The following is a 19,090-nucleotide window of genomic DNA, read 5'->3' as shown; positions in this document are numbered from 1 at the left end:
ATTGGAAATCTTGAAAGTTTCATCATGCACAATGAGACACAATGAAGAGATTGATGTGGTTGTTCCCAAAATCGCAGCTTGAGCTTTATTTGTAACCTTAAAAGACAATAACATTTATAATCAATAATTTTTCCTCTAATAGCTTTTCAATAATTTGATATAAACACAAATATAAGATAATTAATTAATTAATTAATATTTAATTTTTTTATATAATTAAATTTGATTAAAATTTAAATTTAAAATTTCACTGTATTAAAAACGATTCAAATACCATTAAATACTTAAAGTTTAATGATCAAGTAAAAAAAATTATTTATTAAATTTAGACCATAAATATTAAATCAAAGGTGCATGATAGAGAGATACTTAACAACCGCTTAAAATATAGCAGACTGTATGGTAAGATCATCCAACAAATAATTACATTAGAATGATTCTGAAAAATAAATTAATTAATAAATAAAATGTTTAAATTATAGTTTGATGTATCAAGTACAACAAGTTGCATCTTTTCTATTTAATCACCAAATTTTGTTTTGTTCACTCCAATTTGATGATTTTAATATACATAAAATATCTCTCGTTATTTAATATTATACAAAATAAAATATTTATATTAGTAAAGAAGTAATTTTTATTTATAAAAATTTTAATATTTAAATTTTATTTATAAAATAATTGATAAATTAATCAATTAATCTAAATTTTTTTAATTTTTTATCACAATAATTTTTATGAAATTAAATTAAAATTTAATAAATTTAAATTTAATAATTTTTATAAAAATATTTATAAAATTAAATGATTATATGTGATAATTCCCTGCACTAAGTGTTAAAGTATTTGTTTGAAAAAAAAAGATAAACTATTTATTATGAAACGCAGCGTTTTAGTGGCTGTTAATGAAATGCTGCGTATTCAATAAAGAGGAGCTGGCCTGCCAAGCAAATGATGAAACGGTGCGGAGAAGTAATATGCAAAACGGTGTGTGCCGGAAAGATTCAAAGCAGCGAAAACAGGTAGGCATTCCCGCGTTTCTCAACAGAATTTGTTACAGTTGGAGTTAGTTAGTTAGATTCTTTAGTTTTTCTGTATATAAACCAATATTTCTTTCAATGAAATTCAGTTGGAGTGAGAAACGTTTCTTCTCTCAAAATGTCCTCCCTGCAACTTACTGGTTTCAGTAGACCTCTCCATCTCCTCCTTGCAACTTCCTCCTCTGTTTTCTACGGCAGAGATCTCTGCTTCGTCAATAGCGTCTCCATCTCCAAGAAAGAGAATCATAAGGTTTTTCGGCTTAGTAAAGGTGCTCTCAGGGTTTATGCAATGTCGAGTGACGGTAACGATTCCTCTTTCAAGATTAATCTCAATCAGTACACGGTCATTCTCCAGAAACCTTTTGGTATTCGCTCTGGTTTATCCATCGATGGCAAATCTTCGTTCTCACACTCAAGAAAAGGGTATTTAACTTTTTATTATTCTTGTTTGGTTTCCTTTTTTTCTTTTGTTTAACCTTTTGGAAATTAAAATAGGTGAAATGCTTAATTTGCAGGGTAATGCGGCGAGGTCCAAGCTAGTTATGGTGGGAGACACTTTGAAGAAGGCCACCAAATTGTATACTGGAAAGATTGTTCCGATCAACGATTTTGGAGATGCACAGTAAGAAATACTCTTCATTTCATTATCATACAGTTATGATGTTGATGATTGCTCAAGAATTTGTAAATAATTAATTTAATTGGGGAGTGAATCTTGAATTCTTCGTCTTATAGTGATGATAGGAAAGTAGTTCTGATTGATGCATTGGTTAGAGGGAGCACTGTGGTTTTCTTATTAACTGATAGCTTTGTATTCTGTTAAGTCTGTTCAAGGAAGTTCTGGAAGTTTCTTTTATTCTGCTGTTAACGGTTTTTCTCAGATATCATACTCTAGTTCGTCTTCTTATTGTTGTTATTTGATGGTCAATATAGTTCTTATTAGTATTTTATTGTCCAATCTGATACATGTAGTGAATCAGGACTCAAGATGGTAGACTGTTGGATCCTGTTTTGTTCTAATATAAATTTTAATTCCATTCTTCCTGTTTTGACTGTTCGTGATTTCTTCTGTTCAGCAGTTTTTCATTTTCACTTTCTTCAGGAAGATGCTGATGGAGAAGAAAGGAGTTTTTGATTTGATCCTCGAGAGACCCTTTTCCCCTTTTCCGGTTCATCACTTTTTTTTTTTTTACGAGAGAGGGAGCACTATTTTTTATTTTTTAGTACTATCAGTGTATCTAATAATTAGCCGATATAGACATAACGTTCATTAGAGGGCGTGTTCCTGTAGCTACTTGGAACAAGACTATCCTATCTTCAAATTTGAAAACTTCTTTTGAAGGAAGCGGGAATTCTGGGTTCATAATATTTTCTTCGAATAACATCTCATGGATGGAAAATTTTGAATAATCCAAACGGATATGTGGAATCATCTGCAGAGAAAACCATACGTACTCCTGTGAGCCAATTTGTTTGTGTAATTTCTGAGGAGGTGTCTGAAGATGGAGAATGGGGTTATGGAAACTTTCCTGTGGATGAGTATATCAATGCACTACATCGTTCTGAAGGCGAGCTATACTACGATCATGGACTTGGCACACGTTATAGTAAGGTGTGATGTTAAACTTTTCTTTTGCATATCTACGTAGCATTGGTACTCAGAACTAAACACTTCAGTTCAGTTTTGTATCTCTGTTCATTTTACTCTTCTTGTCAGATTACAGAGCAAATATACGTTGGATCCTGTATACAAACAGAAGCTGATGTGGAAAAATTGTCCAATGCAGTGAGTGCCTCTGCATAAGTTGAGCAGAATTGTCAAAATTTAATATTCCTGCTCTTTTTGACTCTGCCAAGTTATTCAACATATCTGTTACTATTGATATAGCGAGAGCGGGAATGTATTGATGTTGAATAAAAAAGTGGTTATTTTATCCAACATAAAGATGGGAAAACCAATCATTTAATGTGATATTGAATGAAGTATTAGTTTGCAGGAATTTCTTATTGAAGTTTGAAAATAATGTTTAACTCATCTGGTTAAAAATTTGTTCAATTGTACCAAGACTGTGTCTGCCTGATTATCTTAACGTTACAAGCTTCGTCGTCGCTTGTGTATGCTTTTTCTTGGTTTTGATGTGTAATGCTAGCATCTAATGTTATACCACTCAATATACCTTCATATAGCCATATATCATTCGTTCTCTAGCTTGTTTAAGTATGCCTTCTGAATAAGAATTTTTTAGTTGGTTTTTTTCACTGAGTTACTTTGCAGGCATGGGCCAATTATTATTTCCAATTCCGTATCTCACTCTTAACCCTTTAAGATATTTCTGCAACAGGGGCTTACTGCTGTACTCAATTTCCAGAGTGGTACTGAAGCAGGAAACTGGGGAATCAATTCTGATTCAATCATAGAGTCATGCCGAAGATTCAATTTTCTTATGATCACCTGTCCTGTAAGGTAAGTAAAAGGGTTCATGCCACACTTAGTTTGTTGACGAAGAAAGACGCCTATACCAATTATTGGGATAGTTCACTTGTTTCCATGCCAAGGTGTTAATAGAAATTTACTGATCCAAAGAAATGAATTATGGATGGGCTGGATAGATAAAAGATTTTAATGTACAGCAAGGAAAATGTTCCTGTAATATTTTTGCAGATATGCAGATTCCTTTGACCTGAGGAAGAAATTACCATATTGTGTTGGGCTTCTATTGCGTTTGTTGAAAAAGAATCATCGTGTTTTTGTCACTTGTACGACCGGCTTTGATCGATCTCCTGCTTGTGTGATAGCATACCTGCACCGGGCAACTGATATGTCCCTTCATGCGGCTTATAACTTTGTCACTGGATTACACTCATGCAGACCTGCTAGGTTCTTTTTCCTACCTTATTTCTTATTTTCTTATTGAGGATTGTTTATGGTGCTCCAATTATCTAAGGTTGGGTTCTCAAAGTAAAAGGTAGCGTTTCAACCCTATCTCACGTTTTTGCTATCACTCATGTCCAAATATCAGTCATTATGTGTATTATATCAGAACTGTGTAATTGTGATTGCTTAGGGTATCTTTTTTTTGTTGTGCACCATGAAATAGTGTAAACTATATAAAAAAATAAAGCAAATACACAAAACAATAATATTTACGTAGTTTACCCTCTCAACATATGCCTACATTTAGGAACATGCTATTGATAATAATAAATAATTAATTACAAGCTCAAGCTAGTATCCATCAATCTAATTATATCTAAGAGAACCTATACTACATAACTGCTAATAGTAAATACATTAGTAAGTTCTCTCAGTCTCTTCTAAATATAACCTAATATATTTACTACTTTAATAACTACACTACAAAAGGTATCTTCAATAACATGCACAAGAGCCCTCTCATCAATGGAAAACAATTACTTCCTTGAATTCTATATCACTTCTCCACCTCAGGACTGTAATGGGCAGAAACCCCTCATCAACAGGCAAAGTCACTTTCAATGGGTAAAGCCAGATAACCTTTCATCATTCTTCAATTTATAGTTTTAGTCACTCCAATTCTAATTTAATTAGGAATCCCACTTAATTTAGGAATAAAACTAAAATAGGAATTCTACTCTCTATAGAAAATATACAATATTTCTCTTACTCAAATTAAGAAAATGTCTACTAGATCAACTAAGATTTTGAGTTATAAATCTAACACTTTTTTAGCTTTAGAATCATTCTTATTTTCTGGTTCAATAAAATCTCTACCAACTGGAGTCAAGGGATTACTAACTTGGTTATGCTTCCATGTGCTAATTATGGGAAACCAGTTCTCTCTCTCTCTCTCTCTCTATCTCTTTGTGTATGAGTGTGTGATCCTAAACCCCAGTTTTGACCTAATTATATAGAATAATTGCAAATGGACTTTAACAGTTGAAAGAAATTGAAGAGTAGCTCATTGCCATGAAAATTTTCTACTTCAATTTTTTTTTTCTATTTTAAATTCTATAAAGCATATTATATATGAATCTTAATGGCAGACCGGCAGTTGCATGGGCAACATGGGATCTTATAGCTATGGTGGAAGGTGGAAGACATGATGGACCAGCAACACATGATGTGACTTTTGTGTGGATTGGTGAAGAGGTAACTCATGACTTAGAACTCAAAGAACAAGCCACTGCTTGTCTCTTTATATCATACTGAAATTTGGCTAATTTGTAAAGAAGTTTGATGCACGTAAGCTTCAATTCCTTTGTCTAAATAAAATTTACTGATTATAGAACAACTTGTTTGTATGGCTCTGCATAAAAGGGAGAAATGTATCCTTGGTCGGAGATGTTACTGGAAGTTGGGAAGAACCAATGAAGGCAAGTCACTTTGGTGGTCCAAGATATGAAATTAAAGTAAGACTTCCCCAAGGAAAGTAAGTATTATGCTTCCTGCAACGGTTCCTTGATCAACTTTTGAGGTTCCAAAATGTAAGCTTTTTTGTGTAAGTTGCTACATGGCATCTTGGTTCACATATGCGTTCAAGAGTTGTTTAAGATCATATATCTTCTTTTCTTCAAAATAACAGCAGTTACACTTTGCACCTGGAGCTAAGCATCTTATACTTGAAGCCAAACCAGGTCTAAAGTCTTCTCTAATTATAATGAAAATTTTTTGTTTTATTAATTTGGTCTTTCAAAGTTATTCACACTATGGATAGGGTTTTTCCAATCTTTTTTTCGGATGTTGTTACTTGCTGAGTTTTGCTATATTGTCAAGTGATATAGGTTGTTGTTGGTGACTGAGAGGTGTTTGGTTCACCTGTTAAGTACAATTGATAGCCGTTAGACATATTGAACAAAGTGTTTGGTAAGTTAAAAAAAATAAAGCTATTGATGGGTACTCTATGCTAATATTATGTGATGGACCTGTCATCCTAATCTGAAATAATAGCTTGGACAGCTTTGTTTTAAATATTATCCGTGTTTTCTATATTATCCTTGTTTTCTTTGCCCCATCAACATACCTTTTGCACAACCTGCAGGATTGTTAACATATCATTGTTATAGTCAGTCGTTAATGGGAAATGACATTATTTATTTTGAAATATTTGTCTTGGAAAAGTTATTTCTAAACTGTCATAACATTCTCTGCTTTTAGGTACCACGATAAGTACATCATTAATGGGCAATGGCAGTATTCAACAGCTTCACCAACAGAAACTGATGAAAGTTGAAATATCAACAATGCAATTGTGGTTGGAGATACTGCAAGTGTGAGGCCTTCCATTTAACAACGAGAGAAGGTGGGTGACTGACATCTTATTTATATGAACTTGAAGTATATTGTCTTGAAACTTGGGGAGGTAATAATAAGAACATGAGGGAGGGAAGGGAAATAGAAACTTGTGTTTTGGTCTAATGTACTGCATTTTTTGTTCATTTGATCCAAATTTTAGGATGCCAACATTGCGAAGGTGATTGAGAGGCCATTGACAGCAAATGAGCATTTTATGCTGTCAAAAGCAGCTCGTTGTATTGCTTTCTGTCTGTCCAATCACACTAGTTCCGAAGTAATTGAGCATTTGAAGTAATTGCTGCATATGTTCAACATTTTTTTTTGTAAAGAATTAGCTAAAATCATTATGCCAATTTTAAAGACATCACCATTACTCCAGACAGAGATTTTGTTATGTGATACATCTTCATTGAAATAAAACATTTATGGCTTTCAATTAAGAATCCAAAAAAGACAAAAGAATGTCGACACTTTGGCCTAATAACGCTGACATACTTTACTGACTATATATATGCATACAAAGGAATATAAAATGAGCCACTGATCACTTTCCTTGAGGTTTGGTTTCTAGCCAAGGGGCAAAGAGGCATTGGTAGAGATGATCATGCATGGTTTTAATTTAGTGGATCGTAAAGGCACAATCGAAGAATTCTTTACTCGCTTATGTTTATTGTTCCATGCATCTATATTACAACCGACCACATGCTTGGTTTGTTTCTTTTCTCCCTTGCACTTATAACTCTCATTATTTTCTCCTTTCTCATTCTTGGCTATTCTTTTTCTTTGCAAATTATTAATCCTTTGTTCTAACTTTATTGGCTAAGTTTAAAATTAGTTTGAAACAATTGAAGTAAATTACAATTTAATTATTAATCAAATTTTAGCTTTTAATTTAATTATTAATTTTGCTTTTTTTTTTAAAAAAAATTAGCAAAAATTAGTCAAAATTATTAAAATTGAAAACTTAAATATTAAAATTACCTTAAATTGCAAAAATTAAAATAAATAGATTAAATTATAATTTCACAAAAATTTTTTAAATTATTTTTGTCATTAAGGCTCTTTATTTGATCCGAACGCTCACTACATTTGAGCTATACAATGAAAAATGGTTTTATTACTCTTCTTGACTCTGAACTTAACACTCATAATTTCAAAAATGACTTTGCTGCTTAATTCTAAATTTAAAACATTACAATTCTGAAAACGATTACAGTGCATTAGTATTTTAACAGTGTCTTCTAAATTTCATTTTCAAAGATAGACATATCAAGCCAGCAATTAGCTTCATGAGTAGCTATCTTAGCTCAGAGAAAATAAGTGGCAATGCATTGTGCATTAGTGACATCAGTGGGTCAAGGATTAAGGATTAACACATATATGTATACATCACATTCACAAGCCGAACTTCTTACACATCTGCATATAACAAAGATAAGTGGCCTTGTTCTTCAGTTTTAGAGGCCAGAGTTAGCACCAGAGCCATGTTTTAGGGATAGGACCTTATCTCCAGGATCCATCACCCATTTTTTCTCCCACATTTCCACCATTGATACATTCTTTCAACATCGTCCTCTCCAATGCTTACACGTGTCAGCCCTTTTAGCTACATATTATGAGTGAATGTGTCTTGCTATTCTTTCCCACTTAACTTTCATTTGATTCAAAACCTTATGATTTTAAAAGCATTAGATTAAAATTTATTAAATATTAGATTAATTTTTAATTAATTTAATAATTAACTAATTACTGCATCATTATGGTGAATCTTACGGGGATATCATTATAATTAACAGTTAAAATATATTTGTTACAAGTAAAATGATTGTATAAAATAATTCCTTTTTAACTTAAGACTTCAATTTGTGAAATGGAGAACAACCACTATTGAATGCATGTAGGAAGATAAGATGGTCACATAAACAGAATTTATATAGGTAGGTGGTGGATAGAATTAATTAATATTGAATATTGAGATGATATATATAAAGGTAGAGAGGTATTTCCATTGAATCTCCAACGTCCAAACCTAATCTACAAGGCCAGAAGTTTTCATTCACCCAGCTTTCCCTTTCATTATCCCTATATCAATAGCTAGCGGCAAGAGCGTGGACTAGATGTGGTGATTGAAAATGGTATAAAGCCACTCAACTCGTGTCCCGTGGCGCAATGTCGACGGCTTCCATTAACGGCGGGTGCCTCACCTCCCTCTCTCCTTCCCAATCTTCTCTCCGGAGAGCCACATTACGTCCCTCTATATTTGCTAGGCTCAACTCTTCTCCTCTTTCTTCTTCTGTCCCTACCCTTATCAGAAACGAGCCTGTTTTTGCTGCCTCTGCTCCCATCATCAATCCTACTTGGGTATGATCTATATCAATCCCTCTTTGCATATAATATTTGCATTAATTCCACTGAGATTATGCTACATTGAATTACATTCATTCAAAAAGTATTATCACTATGCTTTATAAACATGCATTATCTCTCATATTCATGTAGAATTACTCTTCACATTTTAAAATAAATTTCACACGTTAATTTATAAACATTAAACACATGCATGGTGGCTTGAACACATAGATCTATATATTTTAAATATATTTACCATTATTCTTGGAGATTAAGGATGTGGCTCTAATGGGTGCCACCTTTACACAACAAGTTGCACAATTTTTGTGGTTCCATTCTCATGTTACTTATGACTACACAACTAACTGTGTCCGACAAAAACTAAACGATGTGTCAATTTCCTTGTGGCAAACAATGCAATATATTTTCAAACCATAGGCCATTCGTGACACGTGTATGGTCTGATTCCCCACCAAAAAAATGAGACATATAACCTGCTTAATAAACTTTAATGTGAAATGAAAAGGAAATTTGTATGATTACTTGGCGGACTCTAGGGCTTACACAGAAGCAAAGATTCTAACAAGAATCATTAAGGTCAGCTAAAGATTTTTTTTTTTTTACACAATTATGAATAATCTTATAATAGATAAAACCCATATAAATAGGTCCATCTAGCCTTTATTTAAAACAATCCCAAAATTTTCTTTGGTCATTATTTCTTTCATCTTTTCCTCCTCATAGTTAAAGGAATTAAATTTACAACTGATAATAGGTATCTCTCAATCCATTCTCTTGTACCGATATGCTTAAAATTCATTAAAGAATTAAATTTTATGGTTATATATGATATAATATTTGTAACACCAGCTGATGTGTTTTGGCGGGGAATTGGCAGAGAAAAGAAATGGGAAGGAACTCGTACGAGGAGGCAATTGAAGCCCTCAAGAAACTCCTCAAGTAAGTCAAAGAAGAAGCAGTTTCATCCAACATTTAACTGAACTTGCACTTTATGCACAACACCCTTCAATTCTTTTTCTTGTTTACTGAACTTTCTTGGGTTGGTTGCAGTGAGAAGGGAGAACTTAAACCCGCTGCGGCCGCCAGAGTACAGCAGATAACAGCTGAGTTACAAACTGCCTCATCTGACGGCAAACCCTTCAATCCAATTGAGAGGATGAAAGAAGGCTTCGTTCACTTCAAGAAAGAGAAATATGAGTCTGTTATTTTATTCATTTCTTTCTTATACTTTCATTAAGTACTTTTGAGTTAGCTATATAGGATATATACAATATGATCACTGCTTAAAACAAGTTTATGCCTTTTTCTGCAGCAAGAATCCTGCATTGTACAGTGAACTTGCCAAAGGCCAAAGCCCCAAGGTATATAGAAATGTTCATTCACTTGTTCAATTCATTTACTATAAGTGTATGAGATCTCTCTGATTTTTTTCTTGGTACTCTCTCTCTCTCTCTCTCCTCTTTGAATTTTCAATTTATTGCAGTTTATGGTGTTTGCATGCTCGGACTCCCGGGTTTGCCCATCACACGTGCTGGATTTTCAACCTGGGGAAGCTTTTGTGGTCCGTAATGTTGCTAATATGGTTCCACCATATGATAAGGTTGATTTAACTTATTAAATTTTCTTATTACACATTTTTATTTTGTAGTATTTAATTTAGATAACTTGTTCTTTTAATAATTGTTACATATTCAACCAATCTATTGAGTCATGGCTTTTTATCCTCCAACAGGTCAAATACTCAGGGATTGGTTCTGCGGTTGAATATGCGGTTTTGCACCTCAAGGTGAACCCACATATTCAATTATGTAATTTTCCAATTTTATTGCAGCATAAGTGTTAATTAGTCAATTAATCTTCCACAGGTGGAGAACATTGTGGTGATTGGCCACAGTGCTTGTGGTGGAATCAAGGGGCTTATGACTTTTCCATTTGATGGGAAATATTCTACGTAAGGCTTTAATCTTTACATTAGCCCTCATTGTAAGCAAGAAATGAAAGAAATTTCCAATATATATTAAGAAAAATTCATTCAAATTGATTGAAAATTGCAGTGACTTCATAGAAGAATGGGTCAGTATTGGTTTGCCTGCCAAGTCGAAGGTGCTAGCAGAACATGGAGGTACAGATTTGCCACAACTATGCACACATTGTGAAAAGGTAAAACCTTCTTCATATGCTTCTTTGACATTATTTCAAAGAGATAACTCGAAGTGGGTTTGCTTCCAAGTTTTTTGATCGATCATGCCATGCACTTAATTTAGACTTTGTTTCTTACCAATTATATATATATATATATATATATATATATATATATATATATATATATATATGTTTAAACTTCAATGCAGGAAGCAGTGAATGTATCCCTTGGAAATTTGCTGACCTATCCATTTGTGAGAGATGGATTGGTGAAGAAGACTCTTGCATTGAAGGGTGGCTACTATGATTTCATTTCAGGAAGTTTTGAGCTATGGGGGCTTGAGTTCGGACTCTCTCCCTCTCTATCTGTATGAACATAACAACCATTATCTGTGTGACCGAATCTTTATCCTCTCACCATTCTCTCTTTCCCACCAGATCATCATGTACTATGTAATTATTATATGCCTAAATGAGCTATAATTTGTAATAAATATTATGTGGAGATCACTAGCTGCGGCTGCTTTTTTCTCTTATGAATATGCATTGCAGACTATATATGTATATTTCCATGTCATGTTTGAGTGTGGTTTTCCTGCAACGGTAAAGTTATTCAATTTGTAACCTAAAGATCATGGGTTTGAGCTGTCAAAGGTTCAAGATTTCAGGCCGATTAGTTTATTTCACGGAATGTGCAAAATTGTGTCAAAAACACTTGCACTCTATATCGAATTAGTTCTAGCATCAGTAATTAGTCCTCAATAGAGTGCTTTTATCAGAGATAGGTAGATCTTAGACTCTTCTCTCGTTGCTAGTTGTTATAGCAAACACATAAATTTAAAATATACCCATAATCGTATAATTACATAATATATATATATATATATATATATATATATATATATATATATATATATATATATATATATAAAGAATAACACATTATTTATGTGGTTCAATTGTAAGATCTATATACACGGGGCAAGATAAGAGGAAAAGTTTCATTTTGATAAAAAGAGTAATGTACAATCACTCTGAACTCTCAAATACTAACTCTACTAACCCTAGTATATTTCTTGAATATCTCACAACTCCCTACAAAGGTATTACAATATTTATAGTAGTCCATATCTATGTCTTTTGTTACGACTATAGACCTCAGTTTATTCCAATTAGGTAGCAGCACGAAACTTTCGGATCTGGTTACGATTAGAGCCCATAAAGACATATCTAAATTTCAAGCTACGTAAAAAATAACACTAGTGAAGTCATAGACCATCACAAAAGGAATAGGCAGGGTTGTTTCATTTTCAAAGTGAATTTTGAGAAGGCATTTGATTCAGTAAAATGTGACCACATTGATTTCACCTTGCAGTGCATGGGGTTTGGACACTTTGCGGATCTGGTCTTGTATCTCTCAATCGAGGGTCTCCATTTTAACCAATAGCAGCCCATCAACTGAAACTCTCATGAAGAACAGTTTGTGGAAAGTAGACCTACTATTATCATTTCTTTTTAATGTTGTTGTGGAACTTTTGTGCCTTTTGATCAAAGTGGAGTGCGATAAGGGTGATCTCCAAGGTGTGTCGGTTGGTTCAAATGGTTTGGCTATTACTCATCAACAGTTTGCCGATGATCATTTTCTTTTGTCCATCTAATGTGGAGTCCATTATACGTATCACCAGAACTCTACGTTGTTTTCAATATATGGCGGGTCTAAAGGTGAAATTTCACAAAAGTTATCTTGATGGTGTCAATGTGGATACAAGCATGCTTGAGACGATTGCTAAGTTGAGTTGTTGCAAAATTGGTTCTCTTCCCATAAATTGCCCAGGTTTTCCTTTTGGAATCAGTGCGAGACACCTATTTGTTTGGCATCCAGTCATCCAAAAAATTAAAAATCATCTGTCATTTTGGAAAGGGAGGATTCTTTCATCTTCGAGGTGTTTAGCCTTAATCAAGTTTTACCTATGTAATTTGCCTATCTATTATCTATCAGTCTTTAACATACCAAAACAAGTAGTAAGGAAAATTGAAAAGCTGATGAAGGGATTCTTTTGATCCGACAGTGGGGAACCGTAATAAAATACATTTGATTAACTGGTACATTCTTATGAAACCAAGGGCTAATAGAGGACTTGCCATAAGAAATTTGCTGCTTCAAAATCAAGCACTTTTATTTAAATGGCTATGGAGATTACAGAGTGATCAAAACTCTCCTTAAGCTGCTGTTCTTCAATCAAAATGTACTTTCCAATCCAAAAGTGGCATTCTGTTGGCAAATGGGCCCTTAATTTCTCAATTTGATATTTAGTGCTCCATTCGATCTCCACTATCTAGTCTCTCTCTTATGGACAACCTGAATTTGTGATTAGAAATGGCTCTTCGGTGTGTTTTTGGCACAAGAATCGGATGTCCCATTAAAATTTTTATTTGCAAGATTATTCAATCTATCTGTGTCCCCCGAAATGTTAGTGAAATGGGCATCTAGCATTGTGGTTCTTGGGATTGGAAATTTTCTTCGTGCAGGAACTTGTTTGTTTGGGAATTGGAACTTTTGGGTCGGCTACTAGCTACTTTAAATTTATTTGTAATTTGCCTTTCCAAGAAGGATAGGTTGATTTGGAAACCCACATTAAATGGATCTTTCACTGTGGACTCTCTTTACAAGTGCCTCCTTAATGCCTATTGCCACGATGACTCTAACATGCCCTTTGTTTGGTTAGGCCTCGCACCAACGAAAGCGGAGGTGTTGGTTTGGTTAATATGTCATGGGAGACTGAGCATAAAGGACTGGCTTTGCCATTTGAATATTTTATCCCTGTCACAGAATGTGTTTTCCCTTTGCAATGAGAAATGAATTTTTATTTCAAATTTTCCTACAATATAAGGTTTCTTGGTCAATTTAGGCATGGTTTGTTGGGGTATCCAAATGTGCATTCCATCCTTAATTGAAGCTCTTTTATTTGAATGGCTCTCATTTTCTGTGGCAAGTTCCAATCAAATTTTTGGGTCACACTCTTTTATGCCATAATCTGGTTGCTTTGGATTATGCGAAATAACATTGTTTTTAATGCCTTGGATTTCAACACTCCATCCATTTGCTCCCTTATTTTGTTTTGGGTATTTTTTTGGAGGAAGTTTTGGATATAACCATTCCTTTTACTGGCCTTGATTAGATTGTATTAAATCTTGGATGAATCTTGTTAAGCAATGTCCTTCTATTACATGGTCACTTCCACCATCTAACTGCCTTGAATAGAACGTGGACGGGTCTTCATTGGGCAAGCCTAGACGTTATGTTGTAGGAGGGGTTCTTCATGACTCTTGTGGTGATTTTGAATATGTTTTGTCTTGTCATGTAGGTGTTGAGGATTCAAATGTTACTGAATTAAAAGCCATCCTTAGGGCTCTTGAATTATTGTCCTCCAATCCACAACTGAGTTTAAATGTCTCCCAAATTTTCATCGAATCATACTCATCCAATGCTCTGTCTTGGGTTCTCAATCCAAAGAAGGCTCCTTGGAAATTATCATCAATTCTTAACTCTATTGCTAATCATAAGGCCTCATGCCCTTTGATTGTGTTCTCTCATGTTCTCAGGGTGCTAATTGTGTTGCGAACTCATTTGCTAAGGTAGGGCTTAGGCGATCAAATGATTTCATTGCTATCTTGTGGTCTTGCTATTTTGATTATTGGTTGGGCATTTTGTAATTCCTCCTTTGGGTGATCTTTGGGTTCAATTATCCTGCTGTGGTCTTTTGTTTGGCGCCTTACATAGCGCTCTCCATGTTGCTAAATTTTGTTGTCTTGATTGAGCTTTATTGGTCAGTTGATGGTTATCTGCAGTATGGGTCTGCTCTTTTTTGGTTGTGGTTAGATGGACTCCTGTTTTTGTCAGTATCAGGTAATTCCTGGTTTATAATTGCTCTGTTCATTTTGTTTTAGTGTGCCATATTTGTTCTTATTGGTGCCACATTTTTGTGTTGAATTGTATGCCTTTAGACTTCTTATTTCAGTATTGTGGCTTGTTCTAGTTTTTTCACTTAGCATTCTAGTTCCTAGGTGAGGTATTAGGGTGATCTATCAACTGGGATTAGTTGGAGCTGTGTTTGCTAAATTTTTTATGATTTTTATTTTAATAAAAATTTTGCTTATAAAAAAATGATCTTTCTATAAAATAGGGGCCGTGTGTATTATTTTGTGTATTACATCATCCTGCTAAGCGAGGACACGCTCTTCACTTTTGTTTCTTGAAATAATTAATATATGAAATGGGTTATGCACATTTAAGACCCTTTTATCAAGAATCGGAACTTCTTAACAGGTTTGGCCCATGTTTTCTTTCTTCTTTAGTATCCAACTTAGCTAATTACACAATTGATTAGTATAAACTAATGACATGTTGCATGTTAGCCTTTAACCAATCTTTTAATTAACTATGGATCATAGTTTATTAATAGAAATAAAAGACTGATAACACTGGAGAAACTTCAGATTCCTAGACTAGTGTAACTATGGATTAATTCGACCAATCCCACCACTCATCTGATGAGTTTTATAAAGCAATTTTCAGAACCACAATTAATTCACCCAGTAAATAGTATATTCTGTTAAAGTATTCATATTGTCCTATTTTAGTTCAAGCTTACTAAAAAAGAAAAATATACACTAAATACACTATTAGACAACCGTTTTTCTTGTTTCATCATGTCTTGTCTTATTTAATTTGATATGAAAAATGCAGCTTTAAATTAAAAGATCAAATTTTCTTCATAAATTATGAAGTAAAAAGTGATGAAGGATAAAAATAAATGATTAAGGAGAAAGTGACATGTGGAGGCGCATGAGTCAAACTCCTATCTTTTTTAAATATTTAAAAGGGGTACTCCATTAAGATTGTAAGTAATAAGAGCTCGTAAAATATTTTTAACTACCGAAAACTTTATTAAGTACTAAAATCATCAATTTATACAGCATAATGTTGAAATTAAAATGCAGAAAAATCTGCTATATATCAGTCTAATATCAACTAATATTTGATTGGTTTATTTTCCTAAAGAATAGCAAAATATAAACTGAATTTGTTGACAGATTCAAAGACATGATACTTAACACTCCTCCTTGGCTTTGGAGCTGCATACACCAAGCTTTTGTCTTAAGAATTCATATCTAGCTTTAGGTAGAGCTTTAGTTAAAACATTAGCACGTTGATTTTCTATCTTGCAATGGACCAGCTGCACTTCTCCTTTTTTCTATACATCTCTTAGAAAATAAAATTTTATTTTGAAATGTTTTGTTTTGCCATGGAACACCGGATTATTAGCTATCGAAATTGCAGCTTGGTTATCCACAAATATCTGTGTGCTTTCTTCTTGCTTCATATGCAAATCTGTAAGAAGTTTTCTAATCCAAAGTGCTTGATTCACAGTAATAACAGCTGCCACATATTTTGCTTCTGCTGTGGATTGTGCTATGACTTCTTGTTTCTTCGAACATCAAGAAAAAATTCCAAAACCAAAGCTAAAGCAATAACCTGAGGTGCTTCACATATTATCAATGCATCCAGCCCAATCACTATCTGAATAACCATGAAAACTGAAATTTTCTACTTGGTTGAAGTTTATTCCGTAATCAACTGTGCTTTTAACGTATCTAAGAATCCTCTTCACTGCTTGAAAATGAATTTTACTAGCACAGTGCATATACCTGGATAGCAAACTTACTGCATACATGATATCTGGCCTAGTTGCAGTCAAATACATTAAGCAGCCTATTAAGCCCCTATACATCCTTTCGTCAACTTTTTCAGCTCCATCTTCTTGACAAAACTTCTCCTTTTGATTCATTGGAGTTGCAGTTGACTTGCACTCCTCCATATTAAATTTTTTGAGGACTTCTTTTGCATATTTCTACTGGCACACAAAAATTTCATTTTGCTTTTGTTGTACCTGCATACCAAGAAAGAATGTCATATTGCCAAGATCTGTCATCTCAAAGACATCTTTCATTTCTTCTTTAAACTTATCAATCAACTCCTTTCTACTTCCTGTTACAAGCAAGTCATCAACATAAAGAGACAACACAAGTGTTTCATCATAAACATTCTTGATATACAAAGTAGATTCACTTAGACATTTTTCAAAGCCTAAGTTCTTCAAGTGTGCATCAATTCTGTTGTACCATGACCTTGGCACCTGCTTTAGGCCATAGAGAGCCTTCTTCAATTGATATACCTTCTCTTCTTGTCCTTGAACAATGAAACCTTGTGGTTGCTCCAAGTGTGCATCAATTCTGCTGTACCATGACCTTGGCGCCTGCTTTAGGCCATAGAGAGCCTTCTTCAATCGATATACCTTCTCTTCTTGTCCTTGAACAACGAAACCTTGTGGTTGCTCCACAAATATTTCTTCCTACAAATACCCATTTAAGAAAGCTGATTTGACATCGAGTTGGTGTACAACTCAACCCTTTTGTGCGGCAACAGCTAGCAACATCCTTATGGTATCCATCCTAGCAACTGGAGCGAAAGCTTCAGAAAAATCTACCCCAAACATTTGAGCATACCCTTTGACTACAAGCCTTGCCTTATACTTGTTTATAGAACCATCAGAATTGAGCTTGGTCCTACAAATCCATTTAACTCCTATAGCTTTCTTATCTTTCGGTCTATCCACCAATTCCCACGTTTGGTTTTTTTCGATCATGTTAAGCTCCTCCATTGCAGCTACCCATTTTTGATATGTTGTTGCATCTTCATATCCTGCAGGCTCCATCACAGCAACATTACACCGTTGATAAATGTCAGAGAGTGTTCGGGTCCCTCTAATAGGTTCATCATCGACATCATCGTTCTCCACATGAGGCTCAGTCTGCTGGTCTATCTTCAAGTTCCAGTTGTCTAACTCATGAAATTGGACATCTCTACTGATAATAACTTTGTTGTTTTCTGGTAAGTAGATTCTGTAGGCTTTTGAGCTTGAGCTGTAGCCTACAAAAATTCTAGGTTCTACCTTTTTGTCCAATTTGTCTCTCTTAACCTAATGAATGTAAGAGAAACACAAGCAACCAAAAGTTTTCAGATTAACAAATTCTGGTTTGTAGTCGTACCAAGCTTCAAATGGAGTTCTTTTATGCAAAGCTTTTGTTGAAAGTCTGTTTAGTAGATAAACTGCTATATTTGCTGCCTCAGCCCAAAATCTTTTTGGTATCTCTTTGTCATGAAGTAAGCACCTTGCCATCTCCATAATTGTCCTGTTTTTTCTCTCTGCAACACCGTTTTGTTATGGCGTGTAAGGTGCTGTCAACTGATGATCAATGCCTGCATTTTGACAAAATTTGTTAAATTTTTCGGAGCTATATTCAGCTCCATTGTCTGATCTGATCACTTGCATCTTCTAGCCACTTTGAGTTTCCACAATGGCTTTGAACTTCCAAAAAATGTCAACAACTTCGGATTTAAGCTTCATAAAATAGATCCAACAGAATCTTGAGTGATCATCAATGAAAACAATATAATACTTATTACCATTCAAAGATGATGTCCTCATGGGTCCTGCTACATCTGTGTGTATTAATTGTAGTTTTTGAATTGCCCTCTAAGCTTTATTTTTTGGAAAAGGAAGCCTTGTTTGCTTCCCATATTGGCAAGCTACACATGTAGAAAGCTCCTTTTCCAACTGAGGCAAGCCTTTCACAAGGTTGTTTTTTTTCATAAAAAGTACAGCTGCATGATGGAAGTGCCCCAATCTCCTGTGCCAAAGCATAGTATTCTTGTCTTCTTCATGTATAACTGGTTGTGCTTCTTGCATTAGATCTAAGGCAAAACTTTTGTCTTTCATTTGAATGTTGAACACAACTCTGCCTTTGGCATCTTTAATAATGCAACTTTTATCTTCAAACAGCACCTTATATCCTTTTTCCAACAACTGAGCAACACTCAAAAGATTTTGATTAATTTCAGGAACATATAAAACATCTGAAATTAATTTCAAACCTTTGTGACTTTCAACAGCTATTGTTCCTTTGTCTTTTATAGTAATATATGCTCCATTCCCAATTCTGACTCTGGAGATAGTAGTATTATGAAGCTCTCTAAAGAGTTCACGATCATATGTCATGTGGTTGGTACAACCACTATCCACAAGCCAACTTTTGGTTGAGCTACTAGTGGTAAGGCATGATATTACAAACATCTTCTCTTCTTCATTTTGATTATGAACAGCCTTGGCTTCTTCATGTTGTGGTTGAGCCTTGCATATTTTTT

General features: G+C 34.2%; 1 protein-coding gene and 1 pseudogene across 3 annotated transcripts; both read left to right on the top strand.

Moving 5' to 3' along the window:
* The first annotated feature begins 1,190 nt into the window (after positions 1-1,190).
* Positions 1,191-6,726, top strand: LOC131173950 (phosphoglucan phosphatase LSF1, chloroplastic-like; annotated as a pseudogene).
* Positions 6,727-8,327: 1,601 nt separating this feature from the next.
* LOC110660904 (carbonic anhydrase, chloroplastic) lies at positions 8,328-11,360 on the top strand. Of its 3 annotated transcripts, none has more exons than XM_021819355.2 (9): positions 8,328-8,673; positions 9,560-9,621; positions 9,733-9,879; positions 9,995-10,043; positions 10,166-10,282; positions 10,415-10,468; positions 10,548-10,633; positions 10,737-10,842; positions 11,034-11,360. In XM_021819355.2, exons 1-9 carry the CDS (start codon positions 8,482-8,484, stop codon positions 11,196-11,198), a joined length of 978 nt encoding a protein of 325 aa, XP_021675047.2. In that variant the 5' UTR covers positions 8,328-8,481; the 3' UTR covers positions 11,199-11,360. The 3 variants fall into 3 exon arrangements, with proteins under 3 accessions (XP_021675047.2, XP_021675049.2, XP_021675048.2); XM_021819357.2 differs by lacking the exon at positions 8,328-8,673 and adding an exon at positions 9,236-9,258; XM_021819356.2 differs by lacking the exon at positions 8,328-8,673 and adding an exon at positions 9,342-9,436.
* The last annotated feature ends 7,730 nt before the right edge of the window (positions 11,361-19,090 follow it).

This window comes from Hevea brasiliensis, chromosome 15 (genome assembly GCF_030052815.1).
Source record: "Hevea brasiliensis isolate MT/VB/25A 57/8 chromosome 15, ASM3005281v1, whole genome shotgun sequence".
NCBI classification, from domain to species: Eukaryota; Viridiplantae; Streptophyta; class Magnoliopsida; order Malpighiales; family Euphorbiaceae; genus Hevea; species Hevea brasiliensis.
The sequence above is the reverse complement of the archived record's forward strand: the minus strand, read 5'-3'. Positions and strand labels throughout refer to the sequence as shown.

Bases quoted from the DNA above. Each gene is read 5' to 3' on its own strand.
- LOC110660904 (XM_021819355.2), top strand. From the start codon at position 8,482: ATGTCGACGGCTTCCATTAACGGCGGGTGCCTCACCTCCCTCTCTCCT. The intron at 8,674-9,559 runs GTATGATCTATA...GGGAATTGGCAG, and splicing joins CCATCATCAATCCTACTTGG to AGAAAAGAAATGGGAAGGAA. The intron at 10,634-10,736 runs GTAAGGCTTTAA...TGAAAATTGCAG, and splicing joins TTTGATGGGAAATATTCTAC to TGACTTCATAGAAGAATGGG.